This window comes from Cervus elaphus, chromosome 20, assembly GCF_910594005.1.
Source record: "Cervus elaphus chromosome 20, mCerEla1.1, whole genome shotgun sequence".
NCBI lineage: Eukaryota > Metazoa > Chordata > Mammalia > Artiodactyla > Cervidae > Cervus > Cervus elaphus.
Window position 1 is genome coordinate 80,085,257 of NC_057834.1, and position 17,897 is coordinate 80,103,153.

At 35.6% G+C, this 17,897-nt stretch overlaps 1 protein-coding gene across 8 annotated transcripts in view; it reads left to right on the forward strand.

The window, feature by feature from the left end:
- The window catches only part of COL24A1 (collagen type XXIV alpha 1 chain), a 382,349-nt gene that overhangs the window by 22,547 nt on the left and 341,905 nt on the right, over positions 1–17,897 (forward strand). For all 8 annotated transcript variants that reach the window (XM_043877542.1, XM_043877547.1, XM_043877541.1 and 5 more), the window contains one exon: positions 12,424–13,775. In XM_043877542.1, coding sequence (XP_043733477.1) covers positions 12,424–13,775 — 1,352 coding nt within the window. The remainder of the gene's footprint in view (positions 1–12,423; positions 13,776–17,897) is intronic.

Consider the following 17,897-nt stretch of genomic DNA (forward strand, 5'->3'; position numbering starts at 1 on the left):
GTGTCTACTGTGTTGGCAGGTGGGTTCTTTGCCACTAGCGCTACTTGGGGAGCCCCCTATTTGTCATTAGTTTGTAACAAAACAACAACAAACCAAAAATTGCACTGAAGCCTGAAGAGGAGGTATCACCTGAAGTGTCTTGTCAAATGAGTAAATTTGGCATGAAGGGACATTCTTATCAGGACTCTGAAAGAATGAGCTTTTGTAAGCTTTGATATAGCAAGAAATTAAAGGAAAGTTAAATGTCAGGAGTAGAAAATATAGAATGAGAAGATAAATCATTGAGAAAAAGTGCATAAATTAGTATAAATTAGGGGGCAATTGCGAAGACCACACTTCCTTCGACACCAACAGCAAATTTGAGGATCCCGAAGACCACTTTCAGGCTCAGCAATGCTCTAGAAGGACTCACAGAACTCAGAAAATCTGTTACACTCTAAGGTATAGTAGATGTCAGCAAAAGGATACAGATTAAGTCAATCTAGAAAAGATACTCAGGGAGAAGAATCTAGGAAAGTTCCATATGTGGTATGTCCAGTTATCCATTCCTAGTGGAATCAAAGTAGTGCCAACCTCCCCAGCAATAATATGTAATAATATGCACAGAATATTGCCAAATGGTAAAGCTTATTAGGAAGGTTTGAGATGTGAGATTAGAAATGTAGGCAAGAGGTTACATTATTAAGGGCCTGAGGGCTGAACTAAGATGAATGAGTTTTGTACTGAAAGCTACAAGGACTGCTGATGTGTTATAGGAAGGAGTGTCATGAACTAATCTTCATTTTGTTCTGTACTTTACCAAGCTTTCTGTGGCAGCAGTGTGGATGAGGGATGGGACAAGTATGTCATACAAGACCAGCTGAGCCATAAGAGAAGTCTAGGAATACTGGAGTAGGTAGCCTATTCCCTTTCCAGGGGATCATCCCAACCCAGGAATCTGGGCTCTCCTGCATTACAGTCAGATTCTTTACCAACTGAGCTATGAGGGAAGCCATAGAAATCTGTTAGGAGGCTAATATTAAAATCTGGCTAAGTAAAGAGAACTCAGCTAAGGGTTGTGTTGGACATGGTAATTGAATACAAAATGGGTGGGAAGAGAAGTATCAAAGATAATTACCAGGTTTCTGGGATAGATAATTGGGTTGATTAATTCATTCAAGCAATACTGTGTACCTACTTTGTTTTTAGTCATTGTCCTAAATGTTGGAATATTATGATAAAACAATATGAAGTTCTTCTCTTACATACTTACATTTCAACCAGAGAGCCAATTCATAGGCAAGTTTATATACACATATATTTTCTCCTAAATTTTCAGTATTACAAAGAAATAATAAAACTCAGTGAGACAGTAGAGTTAGAGAGTGACTGGGGCAAGGAGGATGACTATTTTATAGTTTATGTAATGTGGCTAAGAAAAGCCTTTCTGAACAGGTCGTATTTGAGCCTTGATCAGAATGAATTAAGGCTTTAGAGCATTCTAGGAAAAGAGAAAAATGAATGCAAATACTGAGAGTTAAAAATGAGTTTAGGGGCTTTAAGCAATAAGAAAAGACCAGCATGGCTGGAGCAGAGGTGGGATGAAATGAAAGGATAGATGAGATAGGCAGGAAGGGAGCTGTTTACATAGGTTTCATGCCTCATGTCAAAGTTTGGATTGCATTTTTAGTATGATGGGAGGCCATTGAAGAATTTTGCTCAGGAGAATACCATGATATAATTTGCACTTTAAAAACATTACTCAGACTGATGGTGTGGTGTGGTAGTGAGGATCTTCACTGAGAAAGACACTAATGTAAGAGGAACAGATGTGGGGTAAAATGTATTAAGTTAGAAGTGCTCGTGAGATAGCTAATCTCTACTGGATAAATTGAATGGGTAATTAGTTATTCAAACCTCAGAAGATAATTTTGTGAGTCAGCATATGTGGTTACTGAAACCATGGTTTAGATGAAGTCATTATGTTTGATGTTTACAGTAAAAAGAGCAAAGCGTTGTCTTGGCAACACATAATGTATTTTCTATTTAAGAAGCAAATCAGTGGAGATACAATCAGTTCTGCCATTGAGCCACCACATACGCATTCCTGAAAGTTGTCATGCTAAAAGATTGGCTCCAGGGGACTGCTTGCATTCAATTTCTGCCTCTGAACTTCCTAGTTGGATGACCTTGGGAAAATTATTTAAATTCTCTGTGACTTGTTTTTATAGCTCTCAGATGGATTAACAATAGCACATACTTCATTATGTTACAGGAATTACCTGGCTTAATATAGTAAAATTCTTAACATAGTTCTTGGTCCATAGAAACAATTTAATTAATGCTGCTATTCTTAGTCTTTAAAAAATGTACACCATCTAATGAAGTGCCTGATTGATAATAAGTATTCTTTAAGTGGTAACTAGTTTCCTAAGTGACACAAACTCGATTGATTTCCTGGTTAGAGTTACTCATGAAACAAGTAACTTATAGACAACTGAGATTTTTCTTGCTCTATTCATCAGTACCAATTATCTAAATTTAAAATTGCAATTTGGTGGTATCTAGGGCTAGGCTTAAATTAATGTAAAAAGTCTGTCCTATGATAGAAATCTTTTTCTTTTTCCTCCTGTTCTCTCCACCCCTCTTGTCTGTGACTTTTTATCCTTAACAATTCTCTGCAAGCGTGCCTCATTTTATTACACTTGGCTTTATCACATTTCTCAGATATTGTGTATTTTACAAGGTGGATATTTGTGGCAACCTTATTTTAATCATGTCTGTCCAGTGCTGTTTTTCCAGCAGCATTTGTTCACTTTATGCCTCTGTGTCCCATTTGGGTAATTCTCGCATATTTCAAACTTTTTCATTTTTATATTTTTTATTGTTATCTGTGATCAGTGTTTCTGGTACTATTGCAAAAAGATTCCAACTTGCTGAAGGCTCAGATGGTGGTTAGCACTTTTAGCAATAAAGTAGTTTTTAATTAAAGTATGTACATTATTTTTTAGACATAATGCTGTTGCATACTAAATAGACTACAGTATAGTATAAACATAAATTATTATGCACTGGGAAACTAACCAATTTGTGTAACTCACTTTATTCCAATATTGACTTTATTGTGGTAGTTTGTAACAGAGCCTGCAATATCTCTGAGATAGTTCTATATGCTCTCTTCAGACATCTATCAAAACATTTGCTAAACTTTCACGGTGAGATGAGAACGGTTAAAACTAGAATAATAATTAGAGTTTACATCATATACCAACTCTGGTGGCTACCTGGAGACTGTTTTCCACTCTTGAGTTTTCTGTTGGGGGAAATAATCCTGCCATGATTAGTGTGGCTTTCCAAGGGCAACGAGGTGGTGTGGAGAACACAGTGGCTAGAAGGCACTGTGGAAGGTAGACATTGAAGATGGCAGACTTTGAAGTCAGTCTGATTGTGCTCAAATTCGTTTCTACCTTTTATCAACTGTGTGTCCTTGACCAAGTTACTTAATCTCTCTGGACCTTATATTCTTCATCTATGAGATGAGTATTGACTTTAGTATAAACTTAAAACTATAAGATACTTTCTTTTTTCTGTGTCTGGATATCATACAAATGAAAGTTCATTGAAATAGTCAATGAATCCGAAAACTGCATTTCCAATAAAATTAGGTACTGACATAAGCTTCAAACTCCCCAGTTCTGCTGAGAAAAGCTGATGCTCTGTGGAGTAAAGTCAATAGAAAGATTTCAGAAAGTAATAGCAAAAGCCAACTTCCAGAAAGTGAGGATCACACCTTGAAGTACTTAACCTTTGAAAAGTGAAAGTGTTAGTTGCTCAGTCATGTCCAACTCTTTGCAACCCTGTGGACTGTAGCCCGCCAGGCTCCTCTGTCCATGGAGTTCTCCAGGCAAGAATTCTGGAGTGGGTAGCCATTCTTTTCTCCAGGGGATCTTCCTAACCCAGGCATCAAACCTGGGTCTCTCCTGCATTGCAGGCAGATTCTGTACCTTCTGAGCCACCAAGAAAGCCCCGTTGTATCTAAAGTGCCACAGGATCTGGGGAGAACCAAAGCTGCCCAGAGGGAAGTACGTGAAAGCACAGGTAATAGCTAAATGGCTCAGTGGGGACAGATCTCAAAAAAAATGTAAAAGCTCTACTTCCTGAGGTGAAGGATTCATTCTGAAGTGTATGCCAGTGTGAGTGATTACAGGGGAGGAGAGAGGAGCTGTGCGCAGGGCTGGGTGTAGTCCTCCTGGACTAGCTTTGGTCAAGGAGCCATTTGGGAAGGAAACTCCAGTAATGCTGAAACAAAACCTCTGCTTTTGAGATTTGGCAGGAATGGCTCTCCACTTTCTCGCAGCATCCTTCTAAAAATTGCTTGGATGTGAAACCATAAGAAACGAAAATAGAAAAACACAACAAGCTAAAATGTAGGGGAAAACAGCAAAAATGAGAATGTACACACAGAAAAACAATCCCTTCTATGGGAGGAAGATCATAAAGTAGAAATAGAAGCGCTCAGGAAAAGGAAGAGACTAAGATATTAAAAAGATATGAACTGTGAGCTTGTAGAACTCAAAAGAAGTAGTAAGGGAAAAAACCCTTTACAAATCAAAATGAAATTGGAACATGAAGAGATTAGACATTATAGGAAGCACAAAATATGAGAAAATCAAACAAATGGAACTGAAGATAACATAGAGAAACAACATAGAGGACAGCAATGGTGATTCAGCATATTTATAATAGGAATTTTTGAAGGAGAAAATCGAAACTATAAAATTAAACAAACACTCAAGAGAGTTTAAGATTCACGAGAACTTAGCAGTAAAATAAAAAGCAAAAACAGGGAAAAGAATCTCTACAACAAATGGGCATACTGTGTGCCAGACACAGTTATCCAGAATGATCAGTATGAAGCCATATCCTAATAAAAAGTCACTGTACTTTTTGAAGATAAAGAACATAACACATCTTTGGGGTATGCTGGTTAAAAAAAAAAAAAAAATTGAATCACTTCAGTCAGTTCAGTTAAGTCACTCAGTCATGTCCGACTCTTTGTGACCCCATGAATCACAGCATGCCAGGCCTCCCTGTCCATCACCAACTCTCGGAGTTGACTCAAACTCATGCCCATCGAGTCGGTGATGCCATCCAGCCATCTCATCCTCTGTCGTCCCCTTCTCCTCCTGCTCCCAGTCCCTCCCAGCATCAGGGTCTTTTCCAATGAGTCAACTCTTCGCATGAAGTGGCCAAAGTATTGGAGCTTCAGCTTCAGCATCAGTCCTTTCAATGAACACCCAGGACTGATCTCCTTTAGGATGGACTGGTTGGATCTCCTTGCAGTCCAAGGGACTCTCAAGAGTCTTCTCCAACACCATACCTCAAAAGCATCAATTCTTCGGCCCTCAGCTTTCTTCACAGTCCAACGCTCACATCCATACATGACCACTGGAAAAACCATAGCCTTGACAAAGACAGACCTTTGTTGGCAAAATAATGTCTCTGCTTTTTAATATGCTATCTAGTTTGGTCATAACTTTCCTTCCAAGGAGTAAGTGTCTTTTATTTTTATTTTTTTAATTTTTTTATTAGTTGGAGGCTAATTGCTTCACAACATTTCAGTGGGTTTTGTCATACATTGATATGAATCAGCCATAGATTTACACTTATTCCCCATCCCGATCCCCCCTCCCATCTCCCTCTCCACCCGATTCCTCTGGGTCTTCCCAGTGCACCAGGCTGGAGCACTTGTCTCGTGCATCCCACCTGGGCTGGTGATCTGTTTCACCATAGATAGTATACATGCTGTTCTTTTGAAACATCCCACCCTCACCTTCTCCCACAGAGTTCAAAAGTCTGTTCTGTATTTCTGTGTCTCTTTTTCTGTTTTGCATATAGGGTTATCGTTACCATCTTTCTAAATTCCATATATATGTGTTAGTATGCTGTAATGTTCTTTATCTTTCTGGCTTACTTCACTCTGTATAAGGGGCTCCAGTTTCATCCATCTCATTAGGACTGGTTCAAATGAATTCTTTTTGACGGCTGAGTAAAATTCCATGGTGTATATGTACCACAGCTTCCTTGTCCATTCATCTGCTGATGGGCATCTAGGTTGCTTCCATGTCCTGGCTATTATAAACAGTGCTGCGATGAACATTGGGGTGCATGTGTCTCTTTCAGATCTGGTTTCCTCAGTGTGTATGCCCAGAAGTGGTATTCCTGGGTCATATGGCAGTTCTATTTCCAGTTTTTTAAGGAATCTCCACACTGTTTTCCATAGTGGCTGTACTAGTTTGCATTCCCACCAACAGTGTAAGAGGGTTCCCTTTTCTCCACACCCTCTCCAGCATTTATTGCTTGTAGACTTTTGGATAGCAGCCATCCTGACTGGTGTGTAATGGTACCTCATTGTGGTTTCGATTTGCATTTCTCTAATAATGAGTGATGTTGAGCACCTTTTCATGTGTTTGTTAGCCATCTGTATGTCTTCTTTGGAGAAATGTCTGTTTAGTTCTCTGGCCCATTTTTTGATTGGGTCATTTATTTTTCTGGAATTGAGCTGCAGGAGTTGCTTGTATATTTTTGAGATTAATCCTTTGTCTGTTTCTTCATTTGCTATTATTTTCTCCCAATCTGACGGCTGTCTTTTCACCTTACTTGTAGTTTCTTTTGTAGTGCAAAAGCTTTTAAGTTTCATTAGATCCCATTTGTTTAGTTTTTCTTTTATTTCCAATATTCTGGGAGGTGGGTCATAGAGGATCTTGCTGTGATTTATGTCGGAGAGTGTTTTGCCTATGTTCTCCTCTAGGAGTTTTATAGTTTCTGGTCTTACATTTAGATCTTTAATCCATTTTGAGTTTATTTTTGTGTATGGTGTTAGAAAGTGTTCTAGTTTCATTCTTTTGCAAGTGGTTGACCAGTTTTCCCAGCACCACTTGTTAAAGAGGTTGTCTTTTTTCCATTGTATATCCTTGCCTCCTTTGTCAAAGATAAGGTGTCCATAGGTTCGTGGATTTATCTCTGGGCTTTCTATTCTGTTCCATTGGTCTATATTTCTGTCTTTGTGCCAGTACCACACTGTCTTGATGACTGTGGCTTTGTAGTAGAGTCTGAAGTCAGGCAGGTTGATTCCTCCAGTTCCATTCTTCTTTTTCAAGATTACTTTGGCTATTCGAGGTTTTTTGTATTTCCATACAAATTGTGAAATTCTTTGGTCTAGTTCTGTGAAAAATACCGTTGGTAGCTTGATAGGGATTGCATTGAATCTATAGATTGCTTTGGGTAGAATAGCCATTTTGACAATATTGATTCTTCCAATCCATGAACACGGTATGTTTCTCCATCTGTTTGTGTCCTCTTTGATTTCTTTCATCAGTGTTTTATAGTTTTCTATGTATAGGTCTTTTGTTTCTTTAGGTAGATATACTCCTAAGTATTTTATTCTTTTTGTTGCAATGGTGAATGGTATTGTTTCCTTAATTTCTCTTTCTGTTTTTTCATTGTTAGTATATAGGAATGCAAGGGATTTCTGTGTGTTAATTTTATATCCTGCAACTTTACTATATTCATTGATTAGTTCTAGTAATTTTCTGGTAGAGTCTTTAGGGTTTTCTATATAGAGGATCATGTCATCTGCAAACAGTGAGAGTTTCACTTCTTCTTTTCCTATCTGGATTCCTTTTACTTCTTTTTCTGCTCTGATTGCTGTGGCCAGAACTTCCAACACTATGTTGAACAGTAGTGGTGAGAGTGGGCACCCTTGTCTTGTTCCTGATTTCAGGGGAAATGCTTTCAATTTTTCACCATTGAGGGTGATGCTTGCTGTGGGTTTGTCATATATAGCTTTTATTATGTTGAGGTATGTTCCTTCTATTCCTGCTTTTTGGAGAGTTTTAATCATAAATGAGTGTTGAATTTTGTCAAAGGCTTTCTCTGCATCTATTGAGATAATCATATGGTTTTTATCTTTCAATTTGTTAATGTGGTGTATTACATTGATTGATTTGCGGATATTGAAGAATCCTTGCATTCCTGGGATAAAGCCCACTTAATTTCATGGCTGCAGTCACCATCTGCAGTGATTTTGGAGCCCAAAAAAATAAAGTCTGACACTGTTTCCACTGTCTCCCCATCTATTTCCCATGAAGTGATGGGACCAGATGCCATGATCTTAGTTTTCTGAATGTTGAGCTTTAAACCAACTTTTTCAGTCTCCTCTTTCACTTTCATCAAGAGGCTTTTTAGTTCCTCTTCACTTTCTGCCATAAGGGTGTTGTCACCTGCATATCTAAGATTATTGATATTTCTCCCAGCAATCTTGATTCCAGCTTGTGCTTCTTCCAGCCCAGCGTCTCTCATGATGTTCTCTGCATAGAAGTTAAATAAGCAGGGTGACAATATACAGCCTTGACGTACTCCTTTTACCATTTAAAAAAGTCAGGAAAGGTTCTCATGAACCCTTCTTAAGGAAACTAATAGAGCATAAACTTCAGCAAAGAGAAATGACTACAAAAGACTGGTTCCATTTAATGGAATAAAATATGGGAATGAAACAATATGAATAGCATATGAACTGGCAATATAGAACTGGTACAACCACCAAAAAATGGGAAGAAAAAGAGGAAAAAACTCCAGGAAGTATTAAGCTTGCTGATTGTTTCATCAGAAGCTATGTATTAAGTATTATCTGAAGCAGATAAATTAAATAAAAAACACTGTAAGGATAGTACTTAATGAAAAGGTAAATCCTAAGAAAGATAATCCTATTGACTAATACTAGGTGGTAAAGGAAAGGGGGCAAAAAGGAGAAAAAAGAAAACATTCGTCAGTAAAATTAATAGCTATGTCTAAAGTGGACTAGGGACATTGTATACACTTATAACTTTAGAAGTAAACTTTAGAATAAAGAGAGAAACCTTTCTTATCTCAAAAGAACTGCATGAAATAGCAAAGGAAACACATAGTGACTTTAAAAATTAAAATGGGAAAGCAAAATATGACAGATTAAGCAAACTATCACATCAATGAAGGTAAATAGATTTAATTTTATATTCAAAGAAAAAATTTTCAGACACAAAACAAACTCCTTCCACTTAAGAGAGCACTTCAAAGTAAGTAAAAATAAAAGTATACGCAAAGGTTATCAGATAATGCAAACAAAATGTGAGGGCAGAGGGACTTCATACCAGATAAGGTAGAGGTCATAAACAAAATAGACATAGGCATACTCCTTATCATTTGAAAAGGTGCAATACCCAATAAATATATGAATATTATGACTATCTCTGCATAACAACCATAACATTAATATTCATAAAGTTAAGGCCACATGAGATAAAAAGCCAAAAAGATAAAATAGTGATGAGATTTTGTTAATTTCTTACTCCATGATAGATTAATTGTATAAAAATGAGGGTATAAAGGATATAAAATAAACAATGAGGCTCAGCCAACTGGTTTTAAATTCTGTACCCTGAAAACCGTTGTAAGTACTGATCAAACACTAAAAAATTAACCATTTGTTAGGCTAAATTTCAAAAACAAAAAGTGCAACTTAGACACCATTTTCTCATCACAATGCTGTTAGGTTTTGCTTTCTGATTTTCTTAGTAAAACCTAACTGCAAAATTTTGCATTTCTTCTTAAATCATTTGGGTCAATGGGAAAAATACAAGTAAAAATTGCATACTTTCTAGAAAACTGCAAAAGTGAAAAATCACAAAATGAAAATAATACATCAAATCTATGGGGTACAGCTAAGGAAGTATTTAGAAAATGTACTACTTAAGTACTATGAATAAGTAATCATCTCTAGAAACTAGAAAAAGAAGTCAAATGAAAATAAGAAAAAATAATAAAGATAGATGCAGAAAATGATATAGAAAGCAGACAAAAAATAATAGGATAAACAAATCCAAGGCTCTACTTTTGAAATAAGCAATAGTTACCCTTAAGAACAAATAGACCAAAATATTCAAAATTGGAAATTTTAAGAGAGAATCTGAAATAGGGAAACAAAAATAATTTCAAGGGAATATTATGATGATTTCTGAAAAATACATTTGGAGACTAAAAGGAAGTTATTTCCTAAAAATATAAATTTTAAAAATTGATTCAAGAGGTAGTTTAAATTTTGAGTAAATTAACTGACATGAAAGAAATTAGGGTGAATGAAGAGCTATCAGTGAAAGGGCCAACATGATAACCTTTATTTACAACTGAGTGTTATTAAACTTTTGAGAAAGAAATTTAAAGGAATTTAAGCTGTTCTAGGCCATAAAAAATAAAGTCTTACATTATAGTCGTGTAAAGATAGTATAATAATGGAAAAACCACAGACCAGTCTTAATTAATGCAGTGTCTACATATAAAATACTCAACGATCAGTAAGGTATTAAAAGAATAAAATACAATGATCAAGTAGGTTTTATTTTAGGAATGCAAGGATGGTTCAAAAATTAAATTTTTTTGAGTAGTAAATGCTTAAAACATTTGATTTTTACAAAGCCTAACTATTTGTCATAAAAACTCAGAATTGAAGGAAATATATATGTATATGTATATTAGAATTGAAGGAAGCATTTATACTATGTGAATATGTATATAAATATTGAAAAGATGTATACTGAAGTTTTAAAATAATACTTTCTCTAGTATTTCATTCTAATAGTCAGAAATTTGAGGTAGTAGATAGCAGGGGTTAAATACAAGATTGGTTTTCTCTGGTAAGCAGCAGCCCTAGATATCATACCACATAATTCGGACTTTTTGTTTGTGTAAAAGTAGCTGATCTGGCATCATAGAATGATAATTTTCACATACTCTATTATTATATATACTTTAAACATTGTGATTTTCATATTAGCAGTGTTTCTTCCATAGTTTATTTCTTGAATTGAGAATACCCTTACAGGCAGTTAGCATTGAGAATACCCAAAGTCACAGATAAGCCCTTACGTTATGTTTCAGAAGTGTAAATTTTCCCTGAAGACTGGAAATGATCTAGCTGGCAATACATGTCTTATATTAAAGCAAATACCCATACTATGGAATAAAATTAAAATCTTTTATGAATCATTTTAAAACATGAGACATCAACATTTTTTTTGCATGTTTTTATGGGGCCTCTTTAAAGTATTTCCCCAAATTCCTGGAGATGCATATAATTTATAATTGCTGTTAGGAATATTTTGGTGGACATCTGTCACAGTATTTCCAGTTTGTAATAAATATGAGTTATCAAATATCTACTAATCTCTTATGAAAGGATAACTAAGATGATGTGTAATCTTGCTGGCTAATTTTCAAAAATCTTAATTTTTCCTCACTTATAGTTGTAAATGAATTGTTCTTTAATGTACAGTGATACAACTGGGAAATTTATCACCTAAAGAATAATAAAGATCATGACTATTTAAGCTGTTCTGTATCTTTGAGAAGGTTTATTATTTTTTACAAACGGTATATAATTTTGTTGGACTCTAGGGGTACATGTTTCATCTGTTCAGATTTGGGTGGGGCAAATTCATTCATTCAGAAATTATAGAAAAGTTTGAAGAGAGGTATAATAGATAATATAATAGGTATAATAGATATTCTAAGCAGACATAGAATCTGTCTTTCAAGAGTTTATAATTGGGTAAGGGAGATAAGCAGTATACTATCAATAATATTACAATGAAAACTAGAAAAATCATAATTATAAAATATATATAAAACCTATATTTTAATAAAAATTATTAAGAAAGTCTATAAATTATTTGGATTAAGAATTACTGTGGAGGACCCAAACAAAATGGAAGAGAGAGAAATATGGAAGTGAGAGAAAAATATACAGTGATCAGCAGCCGTAAGAATTTCAGTTGTCTTGTCCAGAAGTTTTCAGGGTACTGGGTACTTTATGTGTAGCACACACTTAAGGAATTAGGCATAGGGAGGGCTCTTATGTAACTTGCAAATTATTGGAAGGCTAAAGAGAAAACAGTCTGAAAAATTATAGTTTAAATGGGTGTGTGAACTTAATTTATAAAATGGTTTCCAAACTTAAAATTTCTTTTTGTAAGTATGTCTCCAGTTTCTCTTTATCAAAGAAGTCATAAAATTTTCAATTATAAATTAAAGAAGTAAATGACCATCTGGGAATCTTTGAACATGTACATTCATTGGAATAACAAATAAGTTTCCTAATTTAAAGAATGAAAGAACATTTATTAAATTTTGGGCATAAGGATATTGGGGTGTGTGTGTTTTAGATAATAAAGAATAACATTTTACTCTCCCTTTCCATACCTCTCATTATCTAGACATTAGTTATTGATAGAGCATGTTTATTTTAGGGATTACTATTGATACCTACAAGGAAGGTTTTCTCATGCTCAAACATTTATATGAACACATGAATGCCTAAGAGTAAGATTCTTTCTCTCTCTTTTTAATTTCCAGGCATAGATATTCTTCATCAACTAGGCCTTGGAGGCAAAGATGTAAGACACTCTTCATCAGTGACCGCCATACCACCATCATCTATACCATTACCTCAGGGGGTCCATGTAACAGAATTTGGTGTCATTTTAACAAACGATTCCTGTATTGAATCACCTCTTGTGAAAATTTTACCAGTCAGTTTAGAACAGCCGTTTACAATATTAATTGGGTTACAGTCCTATAGAGTAAACAATGCATTTCTCTTCAGCATTAGAAGTAAAAATAGACTGCAATTAGGAGTACAGTTATTACCTAAAAAATTAGTGGTATACCTTGGAGGAAAGCAGTCTGTCTTTTTCAACTACAGCGTTCACGATGAGCGATGGCACTCATTTGCCATTGCAGTTAGCAGTCAAGATGTCTCAATGTTTGTTGAATGTGGAAAGAAATATTTTAGCAGAGAGACTCTTTCGGAAGTTCATACCTTTGATTCTAACAGTGTGTTTACCTTGGGAAGTATGAATAATAATTCTGTCCATTTTGAAGGAGTAGTATGTCAGTTGGATATTATTCCTTCTGCAGAAGCATCTGCAAACTATTGCAGATATGTGAAACAGCAGTGTCGCCCTGAAACAAGTCTTCCTCATACAACTATTGTATCAACTAAGATACCGGAAAACTCTCTCCTGCCCAAAAGATTGGGTGAAAAAGTACTGTCGCAGGACACACTTACTGAAAACAAAAGTGTTCTAGATTTCACAAATAATGATTCTGTGGCAGTGAATAAACAACAAAAACACCAGATATCAAGATCTCAGCTAACTTCTCTTCATTCAGGGAATGTCTCTGCTATGGATCTTGTGAACCATGTGATTCAGACCAAAGAGTTGATCACTGAGCAACTTACTCAGGCAAATTTAAGCCTGCCAATGTCCCATCATAGCCTCAATGAGCCAAGGAAAAAAAACAAGGATAAATTTATTTCTCTTCTAAATGTCTCGGACAATATCACACAACATAATGATAAAGTAACTGGTCTGTCACCACTTAAGAAGATATCATCTAGTCTTCCACATATAAAACAAGATGCAATTAAGAATCTCAAGAAGGCTATCACAGCAAATCTGCACACTAATGAACTTATAGAACTGCAGCAGATTTTAAACACAACCTTATACAGAGTGACAGATGAGCCATCTGTGGATAATCACCTTGATCTAAGGAAGGAAGGTGAATTTGATCCTGATGCTACTTATCCCATCGAAAATAGCTATGAAACTGAGCTTTATGATTATTATTATTATGAGGATCTTAATACAGTGCTCGAAATGGAGAATCTAAGAGGGCCAAAAGGGGACACTGGACCTCCCGTAAGTTATTATTTTTAAAATATGTCTTAATGCACTAATTTACCATACATTTCAAAAAGAATTCTCTAGGCTGAACAATATAGAACAGATCTGTCTTAGGCATGTAGCCTGGCTTACTGTGCGTGGATTCATGGTTGCTCTAATATATCCAACCAGAATGCTACTCTGGCTCAAATGTACTTTTTTAAAGCTATTGGCTAGCTCAGAAGGTTACTTAATTCTGGTAAAGTGGTGAGTAAGCTATGTTTTTCTTGTTCAGTTGAAATTCAATCAGGAATTGAGTTGCTAAATAAGATCAGCACTCTATTTTATTAAAAAACTGTAGGCTTAGTCATGTTAAGAGAGAATGTTAAAGTTATGGTAGACTAAATAACAATACTTTGAATACATTATTAAATGTATTTTCAGCAAAGTAATATCATATGAATTAAAAGAATATTACCTTTTAGAGATAATTTAATAATGAGTCATTGGGGAAAAGCAAACCCTTATATTATAGAAATTAAAATATTTCACTTGGGATTATAAAGAGTAACATATTTCATTATATCTTCCATGATATGACCAATTTACACTTATAAGTTAATAGAAGTTCCATTTACCTCATGCAAAAATAGCCACTCAGCAGTCCATCAGTCCATTCAGTAGGAAAAAAGCCAAGTCATTTCCTTAGTAATTCATTAACAAAGCTATGAGATAATAGATTGATTATTTTAGCTCTGAAATTCTTTTGTCACATAGGTGCAATTACAGATGGATGATTTTTAAATCATTTAAGACTCATTTAAAGCTATTTAAAATCACATTAGAAACATGTTTTTGCCTTTCATATTTTGAATACCTTTAAACAATCAACTTATATATTTTTAGAAATCTTTTTTTAAATTGCAAGCAGGATAAAATATATCATAAGGTATTTCTTGATTTGATGGAAGTAAAATTTGAGACATTTGTTTAGTTCCAGAAACCATAGAACAAGAGATGATGCCACTTGCTTAGTTTGTGTTTCCTTCATGGTTATTACTCAAAGTAACTTGATAGGTATTGAGCAATGCTTAAGGTGAATGTTTAAAGGATTTAATAAAATCAGAAGAATATATTATAGAGAAATAACTTTTCAGCTATGACAGTTATCAAAATACTAGTAGTAAAATTGAGCCACAAGGCAGGTCATATTTAACAGTTAAGGAAGTTGTTTAGCTTCTTCAAAAAATGTCACAGATGAGTATTAATCCCTGCTCTAAATCCAGAAACAGTTATTTCAGCATTGGTTGGTAGGTGAAGCAATAATACTCCACAGATACTTCCTTAGTCTCTCCTATGGGCAAAGCAGAAACATAAATTGTGTAAAACAGAGTCACTGCTCAGAAGGAGGTTACATTGTGGTAATAGTGATACAGAAGTACATTTATAACCTTGCCTTGTGGTCAAGTAAGATACATGCCCCTGAGAGATGCAAACTAAACATGTGGAGTACACATTTTCAAAGGTAAGAAAAAAACTTTTGAGGAGAACTCTTTGAAAGATTCCTTAAGGCTGAGCTGTTCAGGATAGGTTCTTGTGGGCAAACTTAGAACCTAGACCTCAAAGAATGGATATGATTTTGATAGGTGAAAGAAACTGTTGTATCTTTTATGTAGGAAAAACAGCAAAATTGCTATCATTTATTGAGATTTTTACCTGTGGCAGGAACTCTGCCATGCCCCTTATGTTCGTTATCTTAGAAAAACTTGGTACGTTTGGTATTATTACCCTCATTTTTCAGGTGGAGAGACTGAAGCCCAGAGTAATTTGTTTGCTTGTTCATAACCACATGCCAATAAATGATAGACCCAGGATTTTGACCCTAGAGGTAGGTTTTCTGCCTCTAAAAGTCAAACTCTTTCACAATATGAGGCTGAATAATGGTAGATAAATGTAAGGCCAAGGTAGACCTATACAGGTTGTAGAGGTCTCAATTTTCAAACTGATAGTTCTGACTTTATCTTGTTCTCAGTGGGGAATTTTGTAGGTTTCTAAGAGGTATGAATAGGGAAGTCAGTCTGGTGGCAGTGCCCATAACAGACAGGAAATTCCTGTTATCATCTGGATGTTACAAAACTAGGACATTATCTAGGATGACAGCAGTAAAAATGCAAAAGAAAAGTAGCATTCAAGAGATATCTTAAAGGAAGGTTTGGGAGAACTAGGAAATTAATTGGACTTAGGGACCAAATGAAAAGAAAGAGAATCAAGGTGGCTCTAAGGTTTTAAGCCTGTGGGTTGAGAAACTGGTGATACCAATATAAAAACCAATAATTAAAACAGGAAGTTGATTTTAGGAGAAGAAACCAAGTTAAAACATTTAAGGTGCTGTTGGCAAATCAGTAAGCTGTTGAAAGAGTTGAAGAAGGTGAAGTGAAAAGAGAAGTCAACGTAGGGGGTATAGATTATGGGAGTTTTCCCATCAGTATTATAGAGTCAAGAAATTGGCAAGGAAAGGACTTGGCATAGAGTCAAGGGCCAAATTGTAAGGAATGTTTGCTTTGTGGTTATAGAAGGAAAAACAAAGCAGAAATATGACAGGATAGACAGATGGGACAGAACAATATAGTTAGTGTTAGTCACTCAGTCGTGTCTGACTCTTTGTAACTCCATGGTAGCCTGCCAGGCTCCTCTGTCCGTGGAATTCTCCAGGCAAGAATAGTGGTGTGGGAGCCATTCTTTTGTCCAGGGGATCTTCCCGACCCAGGGTCGGGATCAAACCCAGGTCTCCTGCATTGCAGGCAGATTCTTTACTGCCTGAGCCACCAGGGAAGCCCATAATATAGTATCATAAAAGCCAAAGATGAGAGTTTGGAAAAGAAATTGATAAGTGGTGCTGAAAGCTAAAGACTGAGAAAAAGTAGAGGAAATCCTTTGGATCTTCTGGTGGGAAAGTTGTTATTGAACTTTTGATAATGATTTCAGCATAGTGTAGAAGTCTAAAGGTAAATTTTATAAAGTGTATGAGAGAGTAAATGGTGATGAAATGATGAACTTTGTAGAGATTTTGCACTGCTTCTTGAAGTGGATTAAGCCTGAGGACAGCCTGATCCTTCCTACTTGCTGGTGCCTGGTTTTCATCTACATACCCTTGTTCTTTTGATATCTTTGAAGTTCATTTCACTAAAACTATTAGGTTCTGTGTCAGTTTTTTCTGGTACTCTTTTGATCTGAAGTTTTGTGTTTTTTTTTTCTTTTTTACTTATTAAAGAAACATCTCTCCTTGTATTGTCAGGTATTTTTCTTATCCATTTTTCTATATTCAGGCACACCAGTATACACGTGTTAAAAGTCCTTTGTGATGATAGTATTTATTATCTTCTCTACAATGATGTCCATGTGTTTGCCTTTTTCCATTTTATTTTATGTAAATTCAGTTAACTGCATCCATACTCCTTAACTGATTTTTTCAATTGTGGTCAGCTGTTATTGCTTCTGATGTGGATTTAGCCTATAATTCTTTCTTTTTTTGCTTTTTCAATCTTTAAGCTCTTTTGGCTCACATTTCATTACCTTAGTTGTTATTTTTGTCTTTTATGACTCTTCTTTGAGCTCTTTTTGTAGAAAAACAGCATCTTGAAATTCTTTGGATTTATAATGAACTATATGCAATTCTTTCTCTGCATGGAGTAATCCTTTTCTGGTAAAAAAATTTTCATCTACTTTTAATTTATGTTTCTGTCCTCACACTTCCCCCCTCCCCTCAAAATGTATAGGTCCCTTGCTGGTTTCTTTCTGGTTATTGCTCATTTTTAAAATAGAGACAACTGTATTTGGGCCACTATGTGTTTTAGAATGGTATCAGTCAGTTCATTTCAGTCGCTCAGTCGTGTCCAACTCTTTGCGACCCCATGAATCATAGCACGCCAGGTCTCCCTGTCCATCACCAACTCCTGGAGCTTACTCAAACTCATGCCCATCGAGTCGGTGATGCCATCCAGCCATCTCATCCTCTGTCGTCCCCTTCTCCTCCTGCCCCCCAATCCCTCCCAGCATCAGGGTCTTTTCCAATGAGTGAACTCTTCGCATGGAGTGGCCAAAGTACTGGAGTTTCAGCTTTAGCATCAGTCCTTCCAATGAACACCCAGGACTGATTTC